Source organism: Engystomops pustulosus, chromosome 5, assembly GCF_040894005.1.
Source record: "Engystomops pustulosus chromosome 5, aEngPut4.maternal, whole genome shotgun sequence".
In the NCBI taxonomy this organism is placed as follows: domain Eukaryota; kingdom Metazoa; phylum Chordata; class Amphibia; order Anura; family Leptodactylidae; genus Engystomops; species Engystomops pustulosus.
Genome location: NC_092415.1, coordinates 21,627,880 through 21,646,244, shown reverse-complemented (window position 1 = coordinate 21,646,244; position 18,365 = coordinate 21,627,880). Strand labels below are relative to the sequence as shown.

The 18,365-nt window shown below is 38.9% G+C and overlaps 1 protein-coding gene across 6 annotated transcripts in view; it reads right to left on the bottom strand.

The window, feature by feature from the left end:
- The window catches only part of CSMD3 (CUB and Sushi multiple domains 3), an 804,446-nt gene that overhangs the window by 20,842 nt on the left and 765,239 nt on the right, over positions 1–18,365 (bottom strand). For all 6 annotated transcript variants that reach the window (XM_072151297.1, XM_072151299.1, XM_072151298.1 and 3 more), the window contains 3 exons: positions 3,141–3,314; positions 2,984–3,057; positions 1,886–1,997 (listed from right to left, as the gene is read on the bottom strand). In XM_072151297.1, the coding sequence (XP_072007398.1) occupies positions 1,886–1,997; positions 2,984–3,057; positions 3,141–3,314 (360 nt within the window). The remainder of the gene's footprint in view (positions 1–1,885; positions 1,998–2,983; positions 3,058–3,140; positions 3,315–18,365) is intronic.

Genomic DNA, 18,365 nt, shown 5'->3' with positions numbered 1-18,365 from the left:
AGATGTTTGCAGATGTTTTACTTGTAAGAACACATTGAAATAACACTATTCTTCACTTTGCAGGTGTTCGCGCGTGTCTCCCGCTAAGTTAGGAGATGTGCACGAACATCTGGAATGTAAAGAATAGTGTTCTTTCAATGTGTTCTGCACTTAAATGGTCCTGTATTCACTGTTTTTAATGTTTTAATTCTATTCTTCACTTTGCAGGTGTGCTCGCGTGTCTCCCGATAGGTTCGGAGATACGCGCGCACAGCTGCAAAGTGAAGAATAGAATTAAAATATTAAAAACAGTGAATACAGGACCATTTAAGTGCAGAACACATTGAAAGAACAATATTCTTCACATTCCAGATGTTCCGAACATCTCCGAACCTACCGGAAGACACGCGCGAACACCTGGAAAGTGAAGAATAGTGTTATTTCAATGTGTTCTTACAAGGAAAACATCTGCAAACATGTGTAATATTTTTTTTTTACAATAAAAATACTTTTATTCAATTTATTTTATTAATTTACTGCTCGATCTCGAGCCGGCGAGATACTCGTCCGAGTAACGAGCCGGTCCGAGTATGCTAATACTCGACCGAGCAGTATACTCGGACGAGTATACTCGCTCATCTCTAATTAAGACCCAAAAGGATCAATCGAAACAAAGAGATAAATGAACTAATAAGTTATGTTGGATGTATGTAAAATTAAAGAAAATATTTTTAATAAATGAATTAATATTAGTCAAAAGTAACCCATCAGAACTTATATGGATCCATTGAAAAGGGGTCCAGCACAGCAGTCATGACCAAGACACTACAATAGGCAAAAGCTAAAGAAAGTATTTTAATAACTACCAAAAAATCTGCCTACTGCAGGTGTGGAATAATTTTAGGCTGTGGTCTATATCGTGATCGCTCAACGTTGAAATGTTTGTAAATTGCTTTAGTGACATAAAATCGTGTAATAAGCAGCTAAGACAAGTACACCATCTACCTAGCATGTAAAAAATTATGTATTTCTGCTTGAACTCCTGAACTGAGAAATAAAACATCTCTTAATGTTTCCATGGTTTCCATATGTTTAAAAATATTTATGGATAAAATCAGAAAAATCCATTTATAGTTGACCTGTTTTCCCTAGTTGGTTAGATAAAGTATGATACTTTAAAAGATACAAATCACCAGCTTAACACCACTAAACTAACATATCCCTCAGATGGGGTAGGTCATATCTTTTTTAGTACTCTCTTTTTTATTCACCAACAAAAATAAATTGCCCAAGTCATTATAAATAAAGCTGAAGTGAGTGACTTTTGTACCTCAAACGGCTGACCATGAGAGGATACATCTGAACATCACTTCAGATGGCCATATCTATGTTTCTATAGTAGTGCGAATCAGGGTCTGGTGTAGTTTTAAAGATGAGCATTTTTCAAAGGTAAACTTGAACTGCATTTCTGGTTTTGTAGGAACTAGAATCGCAACTTAAAAAGACACTAACAGCGTGGTACTAGACGCTACAAAATCCAAGATAGGTTTGTCCGAAGTGAAGCTCCCCTTCTAGCAAGAACTGAGTCTTTTCATATTACAAAGACCTTGGAGGAAAGTTTTTAAATATTTTTTAAAACATAAAATAAGCATTGCTAGAAAGGATATTTCATTCCCTACCTCATGAGGATGGTAGTCTAGTGGGGTAAAAGCTAATGAAAGGTTTTCTTTTGTTCATCTAAAACATTTTATCGACTTTATCAATATACTATGTCCAATCAGGACCTTGGTGGGAAACTGAGCAGCAAATTATTTCGGGCTTTAGTTGGTGATACTTGTAGAGTTGGCATCACCAAAATCTAATATATAAAAAATTCTAAGAATTAAAACCCATTCCCAAAACTTACGAGTGCACTCGGTCGGCATGCCACTCCATGTCAAGTCCGGAAGACAGGTACGAGAGGTGGATCCATGTAAGAGATATCCCTTTTTGCACGAGAATTGAACAACTCTTCCAACCTGAAAGTTCAAAGCAGAACATTTACATATATTACAAACCTGAAGGATGGAAAATTTGATGGTTAAAGGTGAAACAGTGTAGGTGTTCAAATGTTTTTCATGGGTCTGGTAGACATGGATTGTCATATAAACTTGGCAAAATAATTGTGAGGTAATGCCTGCTCATACCCACCTTTCTACTACGGGTCGGAGATTTAAAGGGTCAATACATCAAAGTAAAAAAAGTGCTCCTGATTGGTCCCGTACTGACACTGGTTAAAAAGGTCTCCTACCCAATTGAAATCTAGAAACCTAACTTAACCCTGCCTGAATTCCATCTGCCCTGACCTTGACTTTTTCATTTTATCAGCATCTTCTGAGCCACCTGGACTATCAGGTAATAGTGCTGGGACCATTCAGAGACTTGTTACCCTTTGTCTGTGAAGTCCAGATCCATTTATTAAAGGATGAAAACAGTAAGGGTAATTTAATTGGCTCTGTACATGTAAAAAGTTTTAAAATTGGGCTAAACATGATGGAAGTTTGCCAGCTAACATTCCACTTTAAGAATGTGGGTGGGGATGGGTAACATGCATATACCATATTTATCAATGTGACTACTTAAAATGGTGCAAAAATTGTTGCAAGCTCCCGCCAGGACATGGGTGGCATAGGGTGTAGAGTCACATTTCAGAACAGACTTATGGACATTTATCAAATGTGGGCCATTTAATAAATTGGACCTTTGTAGTAAAACTCAGTTTGAAAATTGCCCTAAAGATAAATCGACCCAGGAAGTTTTTTATAGGTCAATTTAAATGCTACATTTCTGATCGATGCAACATCCAAAAAGAAAATCACTAGAGCTTGTAGAAACTGAATCTTGTCGATTAGCACCTACAACGCCATCTTCAAAGAAAGTGTCAATCCATAAAATGGCAAAATATTCCACCACAACATTTTATTATTTATTTTAATTTATAATTAATTATTATTTAATATTTTACCTGGTAACCATAAGTATTATTTTGGAATCCATGACGTGGTGTCCCTGGGTTGACACAAGAGGTCAAGGTAGGTTCTATAAAGATGAGCAAGAAAGGGTATTACTCTACAATATTTAAGAATAACAGGTATTTTAAAAAGGCAGTTGCCTAGTGTTACCTATACATCGTGGGGGTGAGCCGCTCCAGGTTCCATCTGCTTGACATATCCTAGTGCCAGAACCAACCAAAATATAGTGTGAATTGCAAACAAAAGATACTTCTGACTGAAAGATAAAGCTTTTTCCTTCCCGTTTGCCATTTGCAGGTATTCCAGGATCACCACAAAATTTTGCTGTAGAGGAAAAAGAAAATATTTTTTTTTAAAAAATTACCTTCACAAGACCTTTACATGGATATTGAATTTGGATTCATTTTACAACATCCTTGAAATTGGTCAGATCATATTTTTATAATATTTTCATTTATTTGACACTAACCACCCTGCTTTTATTACATGGAGGTCTTTTTTCATCAATTGTGCATGGACAACACATCTTCAACTTCATCTTTCCACAATAATTGTGTTTAATTCAAAATATTAATTTAGATTAATATTCACCTTCCGATAAAGCTAGCAAACACTGCACTATGGCTTCTCCACTGGACCATCGGTCTATGGTGTGGAAGGGGAGAAGCTAAGGAGAGGGAAGTGCCTCGGACTGCCCCCTCATGAATACGCCAGACTGTGGTAGGAGTTCACAACGCTATGTAGTGCAGGTTCCAATAAAGCTAGCAACAATGCTACACCTGGGGTAGAGCTAGAAAGCTGCTTACTTTAGTAAGCAACTCCTAGATAGAGTATTAGGATGACAGCTCATCTTTAAGAGCACAGTGGCCTCCGTAATCCCTTAATGTAAGAAGTTTGAGACAACCACAACCCCAAGATCACTGTGGCTGAACTCCAGAGATGCAGTAGGGAGATGGGATCAATGCAGCCTCCAGTAGTCGGGGCTTTATGGCAGAGTGTGACGACAGAAGCCTCTCCTCAGTGGGAGACATATGAAAGCCACATACAGTTTGTAAAAAAAACACATGGACTCCCAGACTATGAGAAATAGTATTCTCTGGTCTGATGAGATGTAGATGGAATTTTTTGGTGTTAATTCTAAGCGGTGGAGAAAAATAGGAACTGCTCATCACCTGCCAAATGCAATCCTAGCAGTGACACATGGTGGTGGTAGCACCAGGCTATGGGGCAGAGACAGGACCAGTGGATGTAATGGAAAGAAAGATGAATGCAGCCAAATACAGAGATATCCTGGATAAAAACCTCTTCCAGAGTGCCCTGGACTTCAGACTGGGCCGAACCTTCCAAGAAGACAATGACCCCAAGTACAGCTAAAATATCACAGCAGAGGCTTCAGAACATCTCTGTGACCATTCCTGAATGGACCAGCCAGAGCACGGACCTAAACACCTTAGCATCTCTGGAGAGACTTGAAAATGGCTTCCACTAACTTTGACATGTGGTCGTCTGTATGCAGAGGAGAATGGAGTCGCGGCTCTATGAGTTAATACAATGCCTGCTGGCCAAGGTTACAAAATAATTTCTGCAGCACTCAAGGTTCCTAAGAGCACAGTGGCCTCCATAATCCCTTAATGTTAGAAGTTTGAGACAACCACAACTCTTCCTCGACCTGGCTATCCATCCAATCATGGGAGAAGAGAAAATTTGTTAGAACGTGCTGAACCATAATTAGTGAATATGCTGGAAAGATTTGCTAAGGCTCCTTAAATTCAATTCAGCCTTGATGAATACGAGTAATATTGCCTGGCTTAGGTAATACATTTTTACTGGCTTGTCCTGGAAGACTCAAAGGTGACATGTGGTTGTCTCTACACAGAAGAGAATGGAGTTAGTGCTCTATCACTGAGTTAGTACAATGCCTGCTGAGAGTCATATATTGCAGACACATTTTAATTAGACAGGGCAGAGCGGAACGCTCATTTGTTTTTTGTCTGTTGTCAAGCTCTGGTCTTCTTTAATGGCGTCCTGTGGAGATCATCCTAAGAATATGAGAAATCCAGAGCATAACTCACATTTGTTTCATTCATAGAAGATTCATATTTAGAAATTACAGAATTATTTCACAATATATAAAACCTCTAGCAGGGAAAAAAAAGTTGCTTTAATATAATTTTAAAGTACCGGTATATTCCAAAAATTAAAAGATGTGTCTTTTAAAAACTCTGCCATGCTTTTGTAAAGCTTATATGCCATATTCCCTCATTGGGGTCGATGGAGCCTGGTTGCTGGACCGGACAGTTTGGCACCAGGTTATTGTGGTTTCTGGAACAAAGCAGCCATGTTGTTTCATATGCATCTGGTTTGAAATAATTTTCATTGGTGTCAATGAAAGGTAATATATTAAAGTAAAGTAAAGTAATATATTGTGTTTTTTGTTTTTTTTAAACAGTTTTCCACCCATTCTGATGTAAGAAAATGCTATGTATAGATGTTTGTATTGTAAATGATGAGGAGTCCACAAGTTCAAGTACAGTATTGACGTATGTGAATGTTACCGCATATTTGAATAATGTACCTTGTGAAACATCAATAAAACTTTTAAAATGAAAAAAAAGCCAAGGTACAATATTAAATGAAATAAACTTTATTGTATACATATTATAAAAACATCTTAAAAAGACAACAAACAGTGTGAAGAAATCAGTAAGTTACCCCCGGAAAAATATCTCCAAAAGTGCAAATTAGTAAATGTATAGTTGTTCATACAACAGGACTGATAGCACATTTTTACAAATAAGGCAGGCCCAGCATTATACCCAAAGTTGGAACTACAATAAGTAAAAGTCACCCATGTCACAAGTAATAGCACAGGAGTAGAGGAGGTAACACTGTCCCCGACGTGCGTTTCGGCTATACCTAGCCTTCGTCTGATGCCGATCATCCTTCACTAGGTTTACTAGATTAAGGATTTTTTTTTAACAAATATACATATTCTTTAGGAGATATTTTTACGGGGGTTACTTACTGTCTGCTTCATACTGTTTGTGGTCCTTTTAAGATGTTTTTATTATATATATACAATAAAGTTTTCAATGTTATATTGCACCTTGGCTTCAATTTTTTCCCAAGTTTGGAATACAATAGGTATTGTATTCTAGTCAACTGAACCAAGGCTTGGTTTTTGAGTGAGGACATAGGAGCCAATATGGCCATTTAAACATATTATATATTAGACTAGACAGTTTAATTCTGCATGGTATCCCCCATAATTGTTTACAATTTGTTATTAAGTTTCATTAAGTGCACTAAACATATATGATGCAAGGAGTCCCTGCTTCCACACAGATCAACAGCTCAAAATGCCGCAATTTCTATAGCACAACTTTAACATTGTGGCCTTTTTGGCCCTTTTGTGCCCCAACCACCACCTTACAAAAAGGTAGGCTAGGGTGGAGACACTTTGGAATTCAGAATCTACTATAGCTGGAGAAGATTTCAATTCCAGCATGTGTAGTGCAGGAGAATTATTAATCGGCGTCACAGTTTTACCATTTTCTCCACCTGCACCACCAATTAGCAAGTCATGCGCACAAACACTGGTCTAAATGCATCAGCCCAGTGTATAAAAAATTCTTAAAAATAAAAAATAAATTCAATAAATAAGAGATCTTTTTGAAACATTACCCACGTTAAAAGATTATCATTTTGTTATGTTGCTCTATCCTTAATCTAACAATTGGTTATAGACCTAACAAAAAGTGCCAAAAATACAATGTACTTGGCACCAGCATTTATGAAAACCTTCATAAAGGGGCAAATTTACCCGGCCAAAAGAGTTCACCCGCTTTTCTGACGTCAATGCACTGTGTCGCAATTCACTGAGATCGTGCGGCCGATATCCTGTATGTGTCACTTCCCCGCTCAGGTCCGCCGGAGTTCACCTTCATCTTTCTGGTGCATGTAAGTGCATTGCTTGCGACACAATTTGAATATTAAATCCCGCTCAGTCCAAATCAGTCGGATGGTCCAAAGTCCCGCCCCCTAATTTCTGTCGCATGAAAGCCAGCGCAATTGTGCCACACTCTGATTGCGTGCGACACAATCCCCAGTTAAATACCTGTCACAGGGGTGCACATCCCAAAAAATTCTAAAATCTGATGAAAGTGCGATCCGCGGACCCTTAGTAAATAAGCCCCAAAGAGTTTGCACGTCACTCAATTTAAAATGTAGTTTATTCTCTGTATACAATTTATGGTTTCTTGAGGGTAGCATTTTGTTCCATGCCACAAACAATTTTTTAGAATTGCATTTCTGAAAAGCCTCCTCTGTGCAGACCGGGCAGCACTTTAACTCAATTTTCTTTTTTCATTTAATTTTTTTAATGCTAAGGGACCAGAGTCAAAAAATTTTAACTTAGAGAGAAAAACTGTTATTGTATAACACATAGACCAGTGTTTTTGCAAGTGTTTTCATTTCAGGATTTGGGTTGGGTTAAATCTTGTGTCCACTTTACTCTCTGTGGGTGATTTATCAGAAGTGTCTTCTGATACATCTCCCCCTATATATAGATAACTACAGTCAAATAGCTATGTGTTCCGAGACCACTCAGCCATTTGCCCCCATAACAAGTAACAAACAGAGCCCGATAGTGGTGGTGGATTTCACCGGTAAGTATCAGCTATTTCTTTATAAAATTTGACCACTTTTTATGACTGAGAAACCCCCTTTAAGATCACATAACTAGATTCCTTTAATACCATCATATCATAGTCCTATCTCACTAGTCTGGCAGATATAGCCGTTAATAATATCATTTCTCTCTGTCTCGAGTCATCATTCCTTTCCTTTTCTGTAATTCTTAGTCCTCATTAATCGTTCCTTCAAACCAAAGCTTTAAATGTTTTAAGAATCCCTCAGGATTTAACCAAGAAAAAGAAAAAGTAGTTAATGCCCAAACCCACTACAAAGGCTTCTTTTGATGAAAAATGAAACCATAATCTTACATTAATGTAACATTTTGAGAATACGGGTGATAAGGCAGAGGTGCTTGTCAAGCTGCCATCATGCCATGGAACACTTGAAACATCTTTCTCGAGATGAGCTCCTCTAGAATAAATTACCACCCCAATTCATTGACAGTAACTAGGAGAATAGAGACTATGCTGCCATTCATGTCCTTCACTGTGATGTACAAGAAGCCAACCTGAACCTCACTCTTGTTTTACGACTATTTATGATCATCTTCTTGGCTTGGTTGAGCATTTCTTAAAAAAAAGAAGATCCAACCAATAAATACAAACCTTTATTGCCTTTTCTAAGCAAATTAAAGAGCTACGTGTTCCCCAGGTGGTGGGACCAGACCAGAACGTGGACAATCTACTTTGTTTTGCTCAGTCTGTTTGGTTAGATACATGGCTAAGACATCGAAAGCTCCCGAGTCTTGATCTGTAACATGGCTTTCTCATACAGATGTGTCCTTGCTCTTCTCTTGGCATTATATGATTTTATAAGTACAGGCGGCCCCCAACTTAAAGGAAACCTACCAGTTAGAATGGCATTGGTAAGCAGTAAGTACAGAGCACCAGCTCAGGGTGAGCTGGTGCCGGTACTTACTTTCGTTAGTGTTATTAACCGCTGTATCGCGGTTTTAACAATTTTTAAACTTTAGAGCAGAAGAGGCTTCGGCGCTGCGCGCGACTGGGCTCGCGCAACATCTCCGGTATTTCCTATGTAGCCTCTTCTGCTCTAAAGTTTAAAAAGTGTTAAAACCGCGATACAGCGGTTTATAAGACTAACGAAAGTAAGTACCGGCACAAGCTCACCCTGAGCTGGTGCTCGGTACTTACTGCTTACCCCTGCCATTCTAAATGGTAGGTTTCCTTTAAGGACACCCGACTTACAGACGACCCCTAGTTACAGACGGACCTCTCTGCCCACTGTGACCTCTGGTGAAGATCTTCCAGACTGCAATGATCAGCTGTAAGGTGTCTGTAATGAAGTTTTATTGATAATCCTGGGTTCCATTACAGCAAAAATTTTTGAAAATCCAATTGTCACTGGGACAAAATTTTTATTTGGTCTAGAGCAACAATTATAAAACAGTTCCAACTTACATACAAATTCAACTTAAGTTCAAACCTAAAGAACCTATCTTCGTAACCCGGGGACTGCCTTTTACTGAATCAATACGTGTTATTATTATTACTTATTGCATCATATATTTTAAACTTCGTGACTCAAGCACACTGCATATGATAAGTTGTTGAGCTATTAGAAATTCCTCGTAAAATATCCCGTTTGCATATTACTCTAAGACTGTTATAGACAAAGACAATTTGAAGAATACCACAAGCGCTGGTATTACAGTTGGGTTCCGAAATATCCCTAGGGGTCTGATGCCTTTTACTCCTGGTTCCAGTGCAGAACTTCATCCCAGCTTCTGTGTGCATTTGCTGGGCTCTTGACTCAATCAAAACGATTCGGAAGTGTTCAACCCCTTCTACCCAATAGTCATGCCTCAGAGTTGTCAGATTGATATCTGGGACAAATGTAAGAGCAGGTCAAAAAGTCTTGCACCTGGAGACTGCACCTACATCTGCTAAGAGGCGAAGGGGCAATGTGCCAGGCACCAAGGGGGCGAATTAAACAGGATTAAAATGCCAGTCTTAAAAAATTCCTCCCACTGTGTTAATAATAAGATTCTAACCTAATAATTTTAACCCCTCAAAGGAAATCTACCCCCAGGAAGGATTGTAAACCAAGCACACTTACATTAACAGCTATGGAGCCTGGAGCCCCTCAGGTTCAGTTGCATAATTTTAAAGCCTTGTTGTATAAAAATAATGGCATTAAAAGCTAAAAGAAGAGCAGATCCACACCAGTATGTCAGTGTGTTTGGTTTACAATCCGTCATCCTGGTGGATGAAGACATTTTTGTTTTCATTTTTTCCTTTTTTTTACTTTCTTTTTACTACTTTTTAGATCCTCAAGAGTACTTTAACTCTTCAGGATTTGATCATTCCCACCATATACTGCAATACTACAATTTTGCAGAATATGAAGAATTTGTTATAAATCCTTCCCAATGACAAGTCCTGGAGTCACATAAAGACTCCAGGCTGCCATGGGAACTGATTGTTGTTCCCTGATGGGAACTCCATGGGGAGTGACAATGCAACCAATGCAACATGCCAGTAGAAGATACAATTCTTTCCTTAGACACTATGCAGTTGTCTTATGTTTAACCCCTTAGTGCTCGCGGGATGACACCCTTCTTACGTGGTGGGTGTTGGCTGCACTATGCTGTCTATACTGAAATCAGATTCTGGAAAGCAGGACTTTATCATCTACCATAAGGGAATCTGATGGTAGATATCCTTTAAAGCAAAGCTACCATTTGATTTGATGCATTGTGAAGCAAACATACCTTGAGAATACTGTAGCTACACTGATGCAGAAACATATCTTGTTTAATCCCTGAGCCAAGTAGATTTGCTGAAAAAACTATTATAAAATTATGATAATTGTTTTTTCAGCAAAAGCCCTTGGCTCAGGGATTAAACAAGATATGTTTCTGCATCAGTGTAACTACAGCATTCTCAAGGTATGTTTGCTTCATAATGCATCAAATCAAATGGTAGGTTTCCTTTAAGAGTAAGAACACTTTAAACTCACATTTTCATTAATTGTAGCCTTCAGCTTTTCAGGCAAGTGTAGGAGGCGTCTAGATTTTTGCATTTTTTTTATTCTACTGTTCTAGTAAATATGACCTTTTATTACCGGGAGGTTGAGTGGAATGAAAGAAATCTACGTATGACCGCACAATGCTTTGCGCTTTTCTATGTTGATTATATGTTTGTTTCTGCCTGGGATCAGTACGCCGAGCGACAAAGGCATTTAGCCGTATTCATATGAAACAGCAGGAATTATTTCCAAGTTTGTTTATTGACTTGATACATTTATTTACATGGAGATTATTTGTGAATTTCGGAGCCATTATTACTATTCAACTCATGTCCCAGAAGCCGTTGCATTTCTGAAAGTAAATCACATAATCTCCTCGCATTGAATAATAGATCACAGAGCAGCTGGCAAGAAGTCATCACTGGAAAGTAATGTATTGGTTAACTGACCGTTCCATATTGAGTCCAGCGCGGTAATGACAATCCCAGATCAAGTAGGACTCACACAGATGGGGTATATCACCACTGCTCACACACAGACCTGTATTATCCTCAGGTTAGTGAACCCATCGCCTGCAAGTCAAATCTTTGTTGCCAATAGAAACTAAATCTGGAATTGAATTGTCAATTTTAACCTCTTAATGACAATCCTAGTGGTGTTTTAGGTGCATGGAGAGGGCTCACAGACTCTATTATGCACCAAACACCCACCACTAACCGCAACGAATGGTCCTGCCACAGATTACGGGTGTAAACTGTTTGAGTGGTGCAGGCAAAGCTAAATGGTTGTGGCACATGCACGGCTCAGATCATTGGCCCCATGCAGTCACCACTACTATGAACGCCCCTTGTCTCTATGAGACTTCCAGACCAGTCATTGAGAGAAAAGTAATAAAGATTCACTAAATTGCCAACATACTGCAGTTAGTATTGCAGTATACTTTATCAGCAATCAGACCCCCTTAGGGTTCAATTACCCTAGGGAGCCTAAATAAAGTAGTTAACATGTCAGGTATAAACATATCAGGTATCGCTGTGTTCCAATTTAAAGATATAGAAATGATTACACTCATTGGTGAACACAGTAACATAAAAAATATGTAAATAACCATATCCCCAAAATGTTATAAATGAAAACATCAACCTGTCCTGCAAAAAGGAATCCTTACACAGCTCTGCCGATCCAAAGCATGAAGAAGCTTTTGGATTCAGAATGGAGCAATTAGGCAATCTGTTTTTTTTTCCAAAATGTTTTTTATATTGTATAGGTATTACCCTGTATGGGTATCAGCCTCTCTGACCGTTTACATATGGTTGAAGAATATAAAGGGAAAGGGACAGCGCACCCCTAGTTAATAGATAACAGAGCAATTGTAAAGTCTCCTCACACTACAGTTTTCTAAGATCTCTCTATCCAAACTGTTCCTCAGGCACCTTTGCTGTAATATCCAACCAAAAGCTGGCTCTAGAGAAGAGGGGAGGGACTGTGGAGTGTTCAGTGTAGAAGTCTCACAAACCAGCATGCCAAGTCCTGCTACAATCTTGGAATATAACAACACACACAGCAGTATGGTGATTACACATCCCTACTTTTAAGAACTCATCTTAATCTAATCAGAACTAGAAATAATGGGGCACATTTACTTACCTGGTCCTGACGCGATCCCGCGCAGCTTTGTCCGACGAGGAGTATGGTCCAGCGCGATTCACTAAGGTCGAGCATCCAATTTCCTACAGGTGTCGCTGCTGCGCCTAGGTCCGCCGGCGTTCACCTTCTTCTTCCCGATGCATGTAATTGCTTGATCTTGCGACACATTTCGTTTTTTAAATTCCGTGGTGTTTCCGAATCCTTCGGGTTATCCGATGGCCACGCCCCACAATTTCTGTTGAGTGCAAGCCAGCGCCGATGCGCCACAATCCGATCGCGTGCGCCAAAAACCCGGGGCAATTCAATGCAAAATGGCGCAAAATGGAAATATTCAGGAAAACCCAACAGAATCGGGATAAGTGGACCCTTAGTAAATGTGCCCCATTGTGATGATTTATCTTTTGCATGAAGAGATATATTTCATAAAATAAAGTAAACATGGGCTCCAGATTTTCAAAATAAAGTTAATCCGTGGATATGTGTGAATGTTTTATATTTAAAAAATTTTTGCAGTTTATTTTTTATTTGAGACCCAATATTTGTACGTTGCTCAGCAAACGCAACACAAATATTCCTCACTCCTCTTGGCACCTATCAATATGCTTAAAGGGTAACCGTCTTTTCACATATTTCTTGATATTGTGTAGGGGGTAGTGTTGTAAACATTCTTTTAATATACTTTATTACGAGATTCTGCTTAGCTTGTAAAGAAACAGACTGCAAAGTGCCCATTGTTTACAATGTTACGTTGCTATGGCAAATCTGTCTACAGGATTGAAGGCAGGTCTCTCCTCTCCTGTTTGTTACACAGCTGTGAGTGAGTGTTAACTCTTCCTGCTCTCGCCCTAGCTGTAGTATGCTGTGAGCACTATATTGAAACATCAAGCTGAAAGGGCACCTACCACCATGATTCTACCTATAAAGGTAGAATGGGTGGTAGGTGGATGTATGGGACATGAGGATAGCCCTTTTTAGAGCCAATCCTCACTTCCCGGCTATCTTTTAGAAAACTTTATTAGGCTAATATGTAAATTTTGATAAGCGGCTACTGGGGTGTGGAGTAGCCGGACATGAGGCCACACGTTGCGGCTACTCCACGCCCCAGTAGTCTCTTTTCTCCTCCTACCGTTACATCTACGGCGCTTACATCTACCTTTATAGGTAGAATCATGGTGGTAAGTAAAAGGGTGGATCCTCATGGCCAGAGTTGTTTAAATACACACAGTGAGCTTAGATGTGAGCTCATGCACCCTCCGTAGACACACTGTACAGGCTGGAATATGCATCTCTATGGGAGGAAGCAGCTTGATTTTTTTTCTCTTTTTTTCAAACTAAGCAGAATTTGTTAATGAATGTATATTAGAAAAATGTTCACCACATCCCCCTCGCGCATAAAAAATGATCTCTAATGACTGTTATGCTTTAAGTGTTAATTTAACACTTGACTCATTGCCAATACTTTAATTAATATTAGTAATAAGTAAGGGTCCTATTTCCGATAGATTGTATAATATATATATATATATATATATATATATATATATATATATATATATATATTTGTCCTGCTCTGTTGCGCCAATATGGCCGGTGTTATGAAGGGATGGCAGTTACACACATCTGTACTATGGTAACAGAGCAGGACAGTATATATATATTGCACATCACCACAACACCGGCCATACCACAACACCGGCCATAATGGATGCACTGCAACCAACTGACTACAGTCAATCATGTCCCAGGTGCAAAACATGTGATGTGGACATGTGACCCGGGACAAAATCAACAGACAGATTAAAGGACCAATAGTATTTTAATTCTTCATTACACTGTATGTCAGCAGCATTTTTCTGCTAAGGGGAGCAACATTTGAAATAACAACTGATTACATTTTAGCTTATATTTTAACCCCTTAATGAGGCTTGACGTTCCCTAGAACTATAAACAAACTGTAAAAATCATAAACTCATCATAAACAAAATATAATGACGATTATTTGTGTCGTTTGTATAGTGCCCAAAGTTGAAAATGCCACTTTTTTTTGCCATTTTGCAAAATATAATAAGATAAAAAGTGATGAAGTGGCCGTAAAATTGAGAACCTCATCAAAAGTCGCAAAAACTGACACCACACCCAGCTCCGTGTACTGAAGTAGGAAATAGTTATCAGCATCAGAAAATGGTAAAGTGAGGAACTTTTTGTACAGGTTTTAATTTTTGTAAATGTATGAAAACATTATAAAACCTGTGTAAAAGTGTTATCCCCGCAATCGCACCGACTTAAAGAATAAAGTAGACCTGTCATTTAGGGAACATAGTGAAAGACGTAAAATCCGAGCCCACAAAATGAAATTTTTTTACCAATTTTCAATGCATTTAGAATATTTTTCCCGCTTTCCAGTACAGGGCATGGAATATTAAATATGGTCACAATGAAGCGCAATTTGTTACGCAGAAAATAAGCCGTCACACAGCTCTTTACATGGAAAAAATGAAAAAGTTATGGATTTTTGGAGGGTGGGGAGTGAAAAATAAAAAACAAAAAATCAAAAAGGGCCTGGTTGCTTAGGGGTTAATGTCCCATTTGAATGTGAATTCTGCTTATTCCTGGAATTCGTCTTTAACCATTTTACTTCTGCCAGCTAATACAAAAAGAAATGACTGCAAAGAGAATCGTAGTGTATGCCCAGCGTGTTCAGTAATCTGGAATACTAAGGATCTGCTGGCAATGTGACTCCCTAATAAATAAATGAGGGGTCAACAGAGTTTAATCTTCTATTGAAACACGGATTTCATTGCAACATATTTCTAAATGAAACACATTGTAATAAAGTATCTTTGCCAGCAGATGGGGCATGGTGACACTGGGCACTGCCATCTGTTAATACAGAAGTGTTGTAGCTGGAATTGGCAGAGATGGGCTTGTGCCTTGGTGCCAGGCAATTCGGGACGAGCAGCCAATGCAAAATATTTCACTTTGGTTTTTGGTTGCAGATAGAGTGTAAAATTTATCTCATTCTACTCATTGTCCATTCATGTATTCTCTTCTATCAACTGATCAGAAACTGTGAGGAAATGTTTATTTAACCCTTTGTGGGAGCACACAATTTTATATTACAGTAGTTCCTGACATGGACTTTTATAGGGATTTGTAAGCTCCTGGGTCATGTAGATAAACATATGGCTTGTAGGGGAAGTGTCTTACATCATAAGCAGGGCCGGTGTCAGCAATGGACATACCTGGGCAAGTGCCGGGGCCCAGAGCTTCTGAGGGGTCCAAATAAGGCTGTACAAAATAAATCCATAGGAGTGAGTGGAGCTGTATCTAATGCATCCATAGGGTGTGAGAGGAGCATATATAAAATAACTAAGAGGGGGGCCTTTTTTCGATGTTAACTAGGAAATATTTTAGAACAGGAGACTGTTTTTGTTTCAGAATTTTGAATGGTGCCATGTGAGTTCACTGCAAAGGGGCCCACTGAGGCTCTGTCACCCAGGGGCCCACTGAAACCAGGAGCTGAACCTGATCATAAGCATGTTCCCTTTGAGGGAATCCTAGCCTTGAACACAAATTAATCTTTTGTAATTTATATGAAAACTAGAATTTTTATAGACAATGTAGTGGTCATCCAATATGGAGCACCCTTCGGTGCCCAGTTATCCAGAGTGGAACAGGACATTGTAAATTACAGCTAAGTGGGAGGTGCTGTGTAGTATAACTAGCAAGAGAGGTTGTATCAGACTTGTGCCCCCAACCATAGTGCACCAAAATGCTCATTTTCATAAAAATGAAGATTTTTAAGCATTTAGGACATTTTTTTAAAGGAAAGTCATGCTTACAATGCAGGACATATGTTTAGTTGATATGTGACTGTTGAACTGTCCGGTTTCCTTAAATGGGAACCTGCCATTTAAATTAACCCACCCAAAATAAATAAATCATAATACATTTATGATTAAAAAGTATTGTCTTTGTCCCTTAATGGTTCCTTTCCATGGCTGTTAAAAAAAACAGTTTGTTATCCTTTATTCAGCTCACCTGAGGCGAGTCCAATCACAGTGAGTGAGTCCTGCATATTCATTGTTCCATGTACTGCAATGTCTGCATGTTCCTGATTGTTAGGTGTCACTGCTTCCACCATGCTGCCAGTATGGAATTAGTACTAAGGGACCTTCTACCAATATTCAACTACAGACATGAAAAACTTCCATTACTTTCCCAGCGACTGTCATTAGGGGAAGGAAATGCTACACAATACCTTGCTGGAACCTGAAGAGCTTTTGTGTGACTTGGCTCTGCTTCATTAACCTCTCCCTTGGGAAGGTTGGGATTAAGAGTGGCTAGGTGAAGAAAAATCAACCTTGCTCATCACCCCTTAGTGAGGAGGGTGGGGTAGTTTGACTGTATACTGCAGCACCACGCCTCCATGACTGGAACAATCAACATCAATAAAAGAGAAAGTATGGTTTCTCTCATCCCATGAAAAGAGGTATCAGTGGAACATGTTTAAAGACAGGTTAAAATTTTAGCCTATTTTACTATCATTTACAGGTGGTGTCAAAATAATAAAGAACTTTTACATACTTTGGTCCTTATCTCTGTTCCCAGTGTAGCACCATTGTGTCTGTTGGCATATATAGGTTCGGAAGGGACGAGACCACTATCAATGCAATGTCTATATACCAAATGAGGTCAGCAATGAATAAGGTACCACGTTGGACCGCATGTAAGGATCGAGGCAAATACATGTATTAGTAGGTATCATTGATTTATTAAATTACATATCTAGGACCTTTGTTCCACTTGGTTCCACAGTGGGCCCATAAGTTGTCCTTTCACCATATAGATAAATGACTATGGTACTTTAAACAATACATCATACTTAGGACTTGGTATTAATTCTAAAGTTTCGGAGCCCATCATAAGTTTAGACCATCAAAGTGAATTTCCTGGAGTTGCCCTTTAAGCAATATTTTCTTTTTTTTTAAAAATCACATTAGCAGAGCTCATGAGCCCCGGCACGGACCAGTGAAGCTGCACAGTGTTTGCTCTATGTACAGCATAAAGGGATCAGTTAATGAGACCCTTATCTTCATAATTGGGTCTATGGTAACAGATGAGTGGGATAAGCATACAAATAGGATTTCTAGACTTCCATCTCACATCATTTATTTTTATAATGGTTTTTTTGAAATCGGAAATAATTTTTACAGCAATTAGTTGTATCATGGAGATTAATTGCGGCAAATAGTTGGACAGACGTGTGAGCTTTAAAGCTTCTGTAGAGTCTTCATTAGGCAGAGGGTGTGAGGCATTATGGGTTAATGATCACAGTAACATCTGCATAGCCTAGAATGGAGCAGGATACTCGCGTTTCATCCCGCTAGTGCAGATTTAGAAAATACTAGTAGAGTTATACTGGATAAACTATAGCCAGCCTTTGATTTAAAGGATAGGTATTTTTTTTAAATATACCTGGACATTACCTAACATTTCATAATTAAAAAGGAATTGATCCATTCATTCTGGCATAGCTAAGAAAATTTCTCTAGCCCCTACCATAGCTTAGCACTAAGGGTTAATATTTTCACTTCTCCAGAGTCAAATGGGTGGAGCCAGGCTGTGTGCTCCCACCCAGGACCACCTTTTTGACAGAGAGCTAACTTAGTATAGTTTCAACAGTCAATATGCTAATTAATCAAAAGGGGCGGTGATGGGCTGGATCATGGTTCCGCCCATTTAACAGTAGAGATCCAAAAATAATTACATTGATTTCTCAGGAAAGGTGGAGGCTAGAAAGGAAATTCTGACTACAATAGAATAAGTGAAACAAAGTAAAAAATGCTCATGTGAAAGAGGCCTTCAAGGTGATTTTGGGGACACAAATAGATCTCTTGCAGTAGCTATACACCGGACGTTCTATTCCGGGTGCCAACAACTATTGCAGCACATGCGCAGTGCGGTTTGTCATTACTCTTAGACTACATGCACACTGCCGTGAGCCCGCCACACCGTAGCACGGCGGGCACATGGCAGCGTGGG